Source organism: Berghia stephanieae, chromosome 4 (assembly GCF_034508935.2).
Source record: "Berghia stephanieae isolate SIO BIC M18660-M18661 chromosome 4, UCSD_Bste_1.3, whole genome shotgun sequence".
Classification (NCBI taxonomy): domain Eukaryota; kingdom Metazoa; phylum Mollusca; class Gastropoda; order Nudibranchia; family Aeolidiidae; genus Berghia; species Berghia stephanieae.
Window position 1 is genome coordinate 40,612,750 of NC_088363.1, and position 12,500 is coordinate 40,625,249.

Sequence of the window (12,500 nt, forward strand, 5' to 3'; positions counted from 1 at the left end):
TATATGGTGTAATATCCACGAAACGTGCTCAGTGCCCTTTACAATAGTTCTCAGACAAACAGTAACACGTAACATATAGAAAGAGACATGACGTCTGTTAGGCGATATTACAATGTTTTTTTGTTTGTTTGTTGTTTTTTTTCGATAGAGAAAAAGCTGTTAACGGCCAGTTACTCATGTCACACCTGAGTAATGAGCCTTTTTCAATCGGAAAGCATGTGTCATACCTCAAGACCACATATCCGCTCATTCATATGTGTCTGGAATAACGATAAAGTTTCCATCACCGCCGCACGACCTTGTGAACGGGCAGCAATGGGAATGGGCTTAAAATATCATACGCAGAAGTTGAAGTATATTTCCTTTTAATATTTTATCCCTCCATTGACATCGCTCATGTTATCTCTTATCACAATCTATCCATTTGTATACCCGAACTGATGAAGTGTAAATTCAATTTAATTTTCAACAAATGCCTTTAAGAGTTATCATCTAATCTATTCAAAATATGTTTACGTTTCAAAATCTAATTTTAGTATAACTAGATGCGTACGACAAAGATAATTTCCCGAATTCCTACGTTAATCGTTTTTTTGTTTTTTGTTATTGTTTCTATTTGTTTTTAACTTTTTAAATTTATTTATTTTTGCCGAGGATAAAGAAGGTGTCCATTTTTAGAACGGGTATAAAATAGAAATAAAAGGGAAATAAAAGGGGTTTGTATAATTTACGTGAACATTATATTATCAATATGGGCTTGTTCTAACATCGGTTTAATGGATAACATTTCGCATATGTTTGAGAGTATTTTCATTACAGCAAGGAGCCCATAGTATATATATATATATATATATATATATATATATATATTATATATATATATATATATATATATATAGATCTATATATATTGCGATTGTGACGCAGTAAAATCTTTTTTTTTTTCCAAACTAGAAAAGTATATTATTAGTATATTCGTATAGTCTCGTTCGCTTCGAATTTTAGCGTATTTTTATTATTTGAACGAACTTGAGAGTGCGCGCTTGGAAGACACGCACAGAATAATATAATTATTGGTCGTATTAACATATCAAACCTTCAACATTATAATGGTCAAATTGAGTGTGAGTTTAAAAATGCAAAACAATCTCACTTTCACATGATGTGTACACATTTCTATATATAAATATAATAATTTAAATTCCATTCAATGATTTCTATAAGTAAATTATAATTTCCAAGACATCATTGTAGATAACCACAACCACGTTTAACTATTTTGTTGTTATATATGTTGAGTTATGTCCCTTGTTTTATTTGAACAAAATAATAAGGCCCATGCCGGTTAATTTGTTAGATGACTTTTATATTTTATCTTTCTGCAACCACTTTGTACTTATATATAATTCCTACATTTCGAACATGGTGCCAGAGGCGTTTTGATTGTGCCTTTTCGATATGTCAAGATTTCTTCTTTTGCAATTGGGGCTCCCCATAAACCTTAAGACGTATGTACACATTGCATATTTCCCAAAGCCCAAAAATAAATCATACATCCAAATCAGATGCTATCATAAAAAAACATTGAGGACACTCCATTTCAATGACTGAAGAAAGCCCAACATTGAAAACATGGAGACATTTTGCAACAGCTGTTTTGCTATGACATAACATCCCCAAAAGGTCGACAACAAAAGTGTAAAGGGAGTTTTTGTAGGTTTGTTAGAAGTCCTGATCTTGTTTACTTCCCACATTATAAAGAAAGTCAGATGTGTTAAGTTTCTCAAGAGTCAAACTCCTCTCGAGGAATCTGGATAAGTGGCACTGCCTTCAGGCGATTAAGTCTTTGGCAAAAATATAGTTTAAACAAAAGAACAGGTAATTGTAAGTGAGAAATATGTGTTGCTTGTTTCCTCTTTGGCAATCTTTTGCGTTGAAAGTATGAGGGTTGGTATCTTACCTTCCATCGATATCTAAAGAGATTGAAGTTACCAGCACAAAATTACCGAAGTAGTCGACGCCCTTGCAACACCCACTTAATGTCTAGAGCCTAGCTAGTCAGACACTAAAAAAACGTTTATAAAATTCGAAAAAAAATTTTTTAGTCATTCGCTTCTCTCAACATTAAGACTAGGAAGTCATTTACTTGACAAAAGAGCTAAATCTAGTCCGCTTAAATAAAAATGGGCCCCGGTGTATGTCGCCGACTGATGTTAAATGTATGGTGAAAATTACGTTTGGCAGCGTAATGACTCTTTTAGTCTTCTACGAGAAAACGATGATTAATGTCCTACCAAATTTTAAAATGCTTGCTCTGAAAACACTCAAGGATAAATTTGATATTAATTTTATTATTCTTTGGGGCGGGGGGTGGGGGGGGGAGGGGCTCATTATCTCTATTATTTCAGAAGTAGAAGAATCATGTATACGAGTAGTTGCCGACTACTTAGGTCAATCCAGGATTCCGCAACTAATATTTTACGGGATTTGCGGTTCTACTAGAAATTCATAACTGTCTTTTAATTTTTGTTGTTAAATAAATAGTAAAAATTGCCCCTTGTTTTCTTTTTCCAGGAAAGAATAAGACATGGCGCATGCCGGTTGTTTTGATAGAGGAGCTTTTTTTATTTTGAATTTTTCTAAGCGTTTTTGAGATTTAAGCCAATTTCACAATCGAACATGCGAATATTAGATATTGGAAGAAAAGAATACACAACAAAAAATATCCAACACAGCATGTTGAGTAGACACACAACATGTGCCAGTTGCCAGATTAATGTAGGGAAACATGCTACACAAATTAATATAGGAAAAAGGCCAAACAAATAAAAAGAAAATACGGAATGATAAAAAAAAAACAATGCCAAAACTTTCCAGACTTCACATTATCGAGTAAAATGCTTTGATATATTGTGCTATATGTTATATAATACATAATATATATATATATATATATATATATATATATATATATATATATTATAGTTGTGTGTGTGTGCTCATACTCATGTTTATTCCATCCCAGATGAAATAGCCGGTGCTAAAACGAAAACAGCTACTTGGTGGGTTCGAAACTGCCGGGATGATAGAATGGATTTTGTTAAAGAAATGCAGGTTAGTTCTCAAATAGAAAATAAAGTCACAACATAATACAGTATTTTATGACGTGACTCACACTTACCAGTTACTGAAGGTATTGAAAATATTACATTTGTCATTGTACTTTGTCGGGCTTTTTGATTTTAGGTATGTTGTGCCTAAGCAAAGCGGATTTTAAGTTCCCGAGATATGAACGTTTGAATTAGGTAAGAAAAGTGGAAAAAATCAAATTTTGAGAAAATTGAGTTTGAAGTTGAGGCACCCATTTCACGCCTCAAATCAGAGGCAACGATAGCTCCTTAGATATGGGCATTTAAAATTTAACGAGGGTAAAAATGTTTGACCTGAGCTTGGAATGTACATTAAGTAGTAGTCGTAGTAGTAGTAGTAGTAGTAGTAGTAGTAGTAGTAGTAGTAGTAGTAGTAGTAGTAGTAGTAGTAGTTAGTAGTAGTAGTAGTACTAGATAGTAGTAGTAGTAGTAGTAGTAGTAGTAGTAGTAGTAGTATTAGTAGTAGAGTAGTAGTAGTAGTAGTTGTATAGTAGTAGTAGTAGTAGTAGTAGTAGTATGTAGTAGTATAGTAGTAGTATAGTAGTATAGTAGTAGTAGTTAGTAGTAGTAGTAGGTAGTAGTAGTTAGTAGTAGTAGTAGTATAGTAGTAGTAGTAGTAGTATAGCTTGTAGTATGTTAGTATATAGTAGCTTCGATTTGAAACTTGCTGAGAATTGTTTTATTCAGTTACATCTCTCTCCATTCATGCTGTTAATTGTTTCCATTAGTCACGGTCCTGGGCCAGAGTTTTGATGTTGTCATGATCTTGTTGTGACTTTAGTAAGGAGGGCACTGCAATATCTCCTAGTTCTTCAGGGATTAATTTGGCCTCATCTCAATCCAAAAATGTCTGATATGTAGAGAGATCCTGGTTGGGGGTAGTTACTACATTAAATAGCGTGCATTTATATTTTTGAAATAAGTGAATTCGTACTTTTTAAATTATGTATTATTATGCATGATGCCCCTAAATCAATCAAAACATCAATATTACTTTTTTGTCCCTCAGAAATACATCGACATTGACATTTTTGGAAAATGCGGTAAAAAATTCGATTGTCCCTACTGGTTTGATGACTTCAAGTGTCGGCATGTATTCAACACCACTTATAAATTTTACCTGTCGTTTGAAAACGCGTTCTGCACAGATTACGTCACAGAAAAATTGAACAAACTATTCAAAGATCGCACGCACATCATCCCAGTCGTGAAAGGAAGTCTTGATTATGACAGATATTTTCCCTCGAGCTCGTTTGTGAATGGAAACAAATTTCAAAGTGCGAAAGATTTGGCTTTACATCTTAAAGAGTTGGGAAACGATTTACCACGCTACAGTAAAATGCTTCAGGAGAAAGATCGGCTGTCTGCAATGCCGTTTCGTGGAATAGATTGGTGCGATGTATGCGAGGCTGTTCATACTAAAAAAGGTAGAATCATTAGCGATATCAAACAATGGTCTCATTCACATTCGTGTACAACAAGTAAATATGTACCAAAGATTTAGAACTGCCGTATTTGACGAAAATTTAGAGAACTACAAATTTTTGTCTCCAACTCCTAGATTACATGAGCAGTTTATGTTTAATGTTTAAAATACACTGACTAAAATAGAACATTTTGTGCCGTAAAAATACACATTATTTAAAGCTTCGAAGTGTATTATAATTCTCGAGGACGAATTGGTTATTTTCTGTAAAGTTACACACTGTCGAGTGTCATCTATTTTTACTCTCAAATCTACGAATTAAGAAAAAGAAAAATTATTTATACGGAGTGGTTGAAAAGTAACTCACTATTTTAAAATATTTATAATTCATTCAAATGTTGAACTTTTTTCTCAATTTTTTTATGGATCTTACTTGATGTGTGACAATTATATCTAAGTGCTCGTTATTTTTTCAGATCTGTTGATTTGTTTTTGCATGTTCATTGATCCAAATTAGAAGTTCATTATCAAATTCATTTAGGACTAAAACGTAAACGGAACAGATTCTATCTTGTAAAAAAAAACACATCTTCAAAATAAAATAGCAACCCTTAAACGAAACCCACGTGAACTGTTCGCTACCCTGAACATGCTGATTAAGGATCACCAGTTCAAATAATTTCGAGGACCCTATTGTTAGCGCAAATAGTATCTCTCTACACTTTAGAGATAAAATATCGAGAATTCGGAATGAGTTGGACAAAGGGGGAATAATTAAAGCACAAGTGGAGTAAACTAGTGTACTTCGACGGGAGTAGCATTTGATGAATTTGAGCCCGCCACCTAAACGGAAGTACTGTCCGCTCAAAAACAACTAGCCTTATAGATCCAATACCTTTATGGCTTGTTCTTTCTACTGCTAATATTTTGGTTCCTGTTCTCATCCATAGATCAAATGCTAGTTTGTTTATTGGTGATGTATCTAAAAATCTTAAACGGGCTATTGCCACTCCTATACTAAGAAACCCAGCCTTGGCAAAGAAGACCCAAATAATTATAGACGTGTCTCGAATCTCACACTCATGTCTAAGTAATTGAGAAAATCGTTGCTTCCAGTCTGAACAAATTTTTGAATGAACACAAACTATTCTCTAAATTTCACTCTGCTTATTCACAATGTTATCATAAATCATTTATGTCAGAAAAATGATGATGTTGTTTTCATACTACTCGAACTTAGAGCTGCTTTTGACTCAATGGACCATACTCATTAAATTGACAGACATAAAACACTCTTCGGATTCGGGGATACAGTTCTTGACCCGGTTATCTTTTTACCTCCCTGACAAGAGTAAATCAGTATATGTAGATCGACATGACTTATCTTCTCTTTGTCCCCTCTCTTTTGGTGTGCCACGGGGATCAGTTCTGGGATACTCTTTATTCTCCCTTTATATCAGACCATTAGATGACATTATCTCCATATATTTCATTGAGTTCCACTTTTCCTCAGATGACACCCAGCTACTGTTTCCCATTAATACTTACAATTATCCCAATGTTACAACGGATATAGAAAATTGGATTTCTGAGACAAGTGACTGGATGAGTTGCAATAAACCCAAGTTAAAAATGAAAACAAAACAGAGATTTTGAAAATCGCATAACATGGCCAGGTGGACCTTCCCTATCAGTGACGATCTGGGGACAGTCACGGCTGAAGCAAATCGTAGTGAAAACGCAATCTGTATGGCCCAGTGACATCTATATGAAGTCCTAGGTATGGCCCATTACCTGGGAGACAAGTGGAAAGACGTTCGGTCGCTCGCAATCCCGACTTGCATAATATTTTTCGAGGAGGTGGGCTATCGATGTAGTGGCAGTATAAAAAAGTGGAACATTGTTTTCATATTTTCGTTGTTTTTAACGTCTGATTCGTGATCAGCGTCAAATTTACCATAGGTTGGATTCCAAGAACTATGTGTTTACTCCAAAAATTGTTAAGTGAGGTTATGTGGTCGACAAAACAGTGCCCCTCCCTGTTGTGTCATGGGGCCTGGAGGTATGACTCTTGCATTGGGTCGGAAGGTCCATGTTTCCAGACCCGCTCTGAGTGGCGCAGAGTTGAGTCCTTGGAAAAGGCTCTTTACTCACATTCTCTCACCGTACTCAGTTGTAAAATGAGTTCATGGCCGTTCGTTGTCTTTGTTGGAAAAGAATGTGTAATATCGCCTGACAGGCGTCATGTCTCGTCCTCCATGTTTATTAATGTTGGCTTGGGGCCCCTTGTAAAGCGCTTTGAGCATTTCTAGTGCATATTGAGCCAAATGAATGATGTGTCATTATTTTATAAAAAATATTTTTATAAATTTTGAGTGAGGAAGAGGTATATGAACAAAAGGTTTCGTTCTTGATCACCGTAAAATTTAAAAAGGATTTCATACAAAATGAAAAATATTTTTGCGATTTTCGTGATTTTCAATCTAGTGACATAATATTCCAGTTATTGTTATTATTTGTCTTTTTTTGTTTTTGTGTTCTTTTTTACTTTTGCTTTTCACCTCAACCGTTGACGCGACATCACTGTCGACCTTGACACAGACATTTGGGATTGACAGATGCCAAAAAGCATTGACTACGTGATGATAGGGATGAGTATTGATACCAACACATAAAACTGGGTGTAAACATGAAGGGCGGGTGAGATGTGGGGGGGGGGGGGGTGGAGGAGGGATAATTTTATTTTGTAAGAATTAGAATAGGTAATAATCATCATGATGAAAATGATTATTCCGTAGCTTCAGAGGCCCAGATATTTGACCTTGTTAGTCTGCGAAATTGTATAACTAAGTTTTATTTAGTCTATTTAACAATGGCATTTTGGTCTTAACAAAATACACATGATTTTCTTGAAGAATATCGTCAAAATGAGGTTTTGTGGAAGATAAAAAGTAAGAACTTTTGTAATAAAATAAAGAGAGAGAAAGCATATTATGACGACCTTGTGAATTTGTATACAAATATTTCATGATGGTGCTAAAAATTATACAGTAACGTGTTAAATTTCCAAGTTGAGAAATGCCTGGAGGAAACAACAAAAACAGATGGCCTCATCGCATTTGCGGGAGCTGCTAAGAGACACTTTTTACTCCAAAGGGCCCTGTTCTTCTTTATTCCTTTCCTTTATTTTTCTTTAAAATTGAGAAAACGATTACACAATTTCCATTTTCATTTCAAAATGTAAAATGGCAACGCACACATGATTGTATAAATAAGACTAAATATAGAAAAGAGATGCAGCAACTGGTACAGGTGCCGGTCGGTTTCCACTTCCGAACATGTGTGGGCAAAAATCCTATGCGACTGACGCAGGGATCGGGTCTACCATCACGGTAGAAGACTCACTGTGTATAGGGCCCCTTAAAGGCTCCATGCACGCTCAGTTTTCATCCATTGACGACGGCAGCACAGGCAAATCGGAGTGAAAACGCAATGTGTGTGGCCAAATACCTGGCCGACGAGCAGAGGGACTTCGGTCGCTCGCAAAGCCCGCTTTGCTTAATATTTCAAGGCGATCGGCGATCGGCGTTCAACGATCGGGAGCGTGGCAGTATTTAAAAAAATGGACAATTTTTTCGGATTTTCACTGTTTTGACGTCAGATTCGTGATCAGCGTCAAATTTACAATAGGTTTGATACCAAGAACTGTGTTTTTACTCCAAAAATTGATGAAATCAGAGATAAACTTTAATGAATAGTGAGGCTATGTGGCCGACAGAACAATGCCCCTCCCTGTTCTGTGATGGGGTCTAGTGGTATGACTCTCGCTTTCGGATCGGCAGGTCCAGGTTTCGAGACCCGCTCTGAGTGGCGCAGAGTTGAGTCCTTGGAAATGGCTCTTTAATCACATTTTCTCACCATACTCAGGTGTAAAATGAGTACATGGCCGTTCGTGTCTTTGTCGGAGAAAAAAGTTTTGTAATATCGCCTGATAGGCGTTACGTCTCGTCCTTCATGTTTAGTATTGATGTTTTAAGGCGCTTTGATCACGTCTAGTGGAAATTCCGCCAAATAAATGCTGTTATTATTTATTTATTAAATAATATTTTTATAAATTTTGAGTCAGGAAGAGGTATGATTACTGTAAAATAATAATATAATGGATTACATACAAAATAAAACAGTTTTCCGACTTTCGTAATTTCCAATGTAATGACATAATATGGCACTTATAATCATTATCAACATTTTTAATTTTATGGGGTTTTTTTTTTTGTTGTATTTCTTTTCTCCTCGTTGACGCGACATCACGGTCGACCTTGACACAAACATAATTTGGGATTGGTAGATGCCAAAAAGCCTTGACTACATGATGACAGGGGTGGGAATTGATAAAGAATTGGATGTAACCTTGAATTAAAGTTTACAAACAACGCCCCCCAAACAAAAAAAAAGAAAGAAAAAGAGCTGTGTGCGCGCGCGCGTGTGTGTGTGGTGGGGGGGGGGTGGATGCAAGTACCTGCCACTGGAGCACTGTCGAATTGTTTTATAAATAATAATAATAATAATAATAATAATAATAATAATAATAATAATAATAATAATAATAATAATAATAATAATAATGATGATAATAATAATAATAATAATAATAATAATAATAATAATAATAATATAATAATAATAATAATAATAATAATAATAATAATAATAATAATAATAATATAATAATAATAATAATAATAATAATAATAATAATGATGATGATCATGAATAACAAATCTTTATTGTCCACAAAATGGAAAAATGGATTATAGCATGTAGACATTGTTCCAGGTTTGATCCTCACTGGTGTCAGATAGAGATAATCTCGGGTTCACTCTCCAATGGATGTCTTATTCCGTATCCCTGGGTCAGTCTCCAGTAGGGTCCATATATCTCACAGTCCCAGGTTTATTCCCAACTTGTGTCCACTTTCCCTGGTACCGGGTTCAATCCCCACTGGTATCCACCTCAAATAGCCCTGGATTCACTCACTCTCCACTGGTGTCCACTTTAGTGAGTCTCATGTTCGCTCCCCACTGGTTTGCATCTACCATAGTCAAAGGTTTATTCCACACTTGTGTCCACTTCCGGGTTCAATCCTCACGTGTAATACCGTACTTAGATTTGGGGTAAACTCCACTGGACGGAGCTTTGGTTTCACTCCTTAGTAGTATCCACATCTCATCGACTTACGCTACTATCCTATAGTTCTTTGATCATTTCCCATTGGTGTTTATCTCCAATGTTCTGGGTTAACTTCCCATTGTCAACATCTCACCGTCACTTGTTCACTCGCCATAAAGATATACACACACACACACATACATATATATATATAATATATATATATATATATATATATATATATATATATATATATATATATATATATATATATATATATATATATATATAATGCAAATTTTCACTCACATTTTTGTGGCCGAGACGACTCGTACAATGGATTACGCCGACTGAAGAAGTGTAAAAAAACACAGAAACGAGTCGTCTCGGCCACAAAAATGTGAGTGAAAATTTGCATTCTATATAGCTCTAACCACCATTATCGAGCACTTTCGTACCTACAAGTACCCACCAACACTCATATATATATATATATATATATATATATATATATATATATATATATATATATATATATATACATATAATAGATTTATATATATATATATATATATATATATATATATATATATATTATATATTATGACCAATCAGAACATGGAATTTTTGACACACATTCACACGTATCGGACAACATGGTTGTTTATAAACAATAATGTGAATGAGATATTGACCTCTTTCTGATCAATGTTATTGTGTTTACTCCGCAAAATAAATGACTAGTTATCACACAATGTTTTCGATCACATTAAAAACATTTATATTGACACATGGTTTTCTGTGTTTGTTTTATTCATCAAGCGGTAGAACAGTGGGTATTTTACTTAGACCCATACCTTCGATAGTAAATCCTGTGTAGTTTGTTATGTCAACCAATCACTGCCATTGTTTGCATTGTATGATCACTATTCGAGAGTGGTTATCTAAGTGCCGATTCCAAGGAAAGAGTGGAATAAAATAGATGTCAGCCACAGTGCAGCACCGCAAAGTGAGCTCGGACTAAGTGACTTTGCTCAAGGCCACAAAGCGAAACGGATATTCAAACTCGATACCTTTCGTGCAAGGTTAAGGGCATACCGCTTAACCACATTGCCCCTTATATCCCGCATTTCCAGCGATTCACCATGATCAATGCGCTCGAAGTTGCTTCATTAATAACCCAACAGGCCATGTGGAAAGAAGTATCCATTTCATAAAGCAAACGTCAGAGGGCCTTAATAAAGTTATTACAATATCCCTCACCGCAAATGGCCATGTACTCATTCACACCTAAATTGACTGGATTTATTCCAGTAAAGTGTCTTACCCAAGGACGCAACATTGTTACCAGAGTTTCGCCATACACCTAGTCACTAACCACATCAAGCATCGCTTGCTTTTTGATGGTAGACGAGAATGCGCACCGAGGAGACGTCGAAGGCAAGGAAGGTGTTTGCTTCGTACCCGAATGGTACAGAGTTTGAATATCTGTTGCGCTGTTTGACCTTGAGTAAATCACCTCGCCCTAGCTCTGTATGCCGCGCTGCTCTTCGGCTGACGCCTTGGTTATTCCAGTCTTCCCTTGGAATAGAACCTAAATACAAATTTTCCCTCTGGGATGAATAAACAGAATTTCAATTTCATGATTGTAATAGCAAACTGATCATTGGTCCCACCCACTGTGATAGTTTAAATAATATAATATTATGTATATTTGCTGACTAACTAACACACCTCCACTCAACGACAACAAATGTGACGTAATCTACATGGAGATGCAGTCACTTCTGGAATGTCTTCATAGCCAGACCAGTGAGATAGGGTACATGGGACAGCTACTTGTAGTTGTAACACCCAACAAGACAGCCATTTCGGTGTTTGAATGTTGGGCTAAAGGATTGGTGTGCATCTAGACTTATTGACTACGAAGGATTGTAAATTTAGCATTGAACGCATTGGGCTTGTCTTGGGACGATGTAAAGTGATGATGAGCATGGTTAGTGAACAAATGGGTAGACTTTTTAAAAAAAATTCGAGAGGAAAGTGCAAACCATATATTGTTTCCACATGACTCGAGTGTGAATGAGAACCTAATCAAAAGCAGTGATTTGTTATTGATACTATGCGTTGAGTTCAAATACTCACAACACCGACCAACTAAAAAAAACAAACCAACACATAAAAAACTGTGTAAACTTTAACCTTTATAATCTGATTGCTATAATCTATTAAAGTCTAATCACTAAAATAATAACAAAGTGCTGAGTGACGTCTTCTTCCTTCCTTCGTATAAGTCCAAATACAGAAAGGGCGCTTGACAAACGAATGATTTCGTATTACTTAGAAATTATGTTACTCTGGGACAATATGAAGCATTTGGATGTAACATTATCACATGGAGAGTAAGATAAAGGGAGTAAATGTGACTCATATATAAGGGAACAACACAAAACAAACAACGCTTCGGTCTTTGGCCTTTTAGAAGTAAACACGTGCTTACCAAAGGCCGAAGCGTTGTTTGTTTTGTGTTGTTCCCATATATATGAGTCACATTTACTCCCTTTATCTTTCTCTCCATCTTATTTGCTCATTTAGGCACCCCTTGTTTTTGCCAGTATCACACCGTCGTACTCTTTGAAAAACGCATTTAAAAAATAAATTTGTACAGGAAACTCGTCCTTCAAATCTCGACCGATTAAAATGACACTCATCTTGTCAAAAACTGCAGATAATAATAACAATAATAATAATAATAA

The 12,500-nt window shown here is 35.5% G+C and overlaps 1 protein-coding gene across 5 annotated transcripts in view; it reads left to right on the top strand.

The window, feature by feature from the left end:
* The window catches only part of LOC144970572 (glycoprotein 3-alpha-L-fucosyltransferase A-like), a 22,731-nt gene extending 15,164 nt beyond the window's left edge, over nucleotides 1-7,567 (top strand). For all 5 annotated transcript variants that reach the window (XM_078910341.1, XM_078910337.1, XM_078910340.1 and 2 more), the window contains 2 exons: nucleotides 3,026-3,114; nucleotides 4,159-7,567. In XM_078910341.1, coding sequence (XP_078766467.1) covers nucleotides 3,026-3,114; nucleotides 4,159-4,653 — 584 coding nt within the window. In that variant the 3' untranslated portion in view covers nucleotides 4,654-7,567. The remainder of the gene's footprint in view (nucleotides 1-3,025; nucleotides 3,115-4,158) is intronic.
* The last annotated feature ends 4,933 nt before the right edge of the window (nucleotides 7,568-12,500 follow it).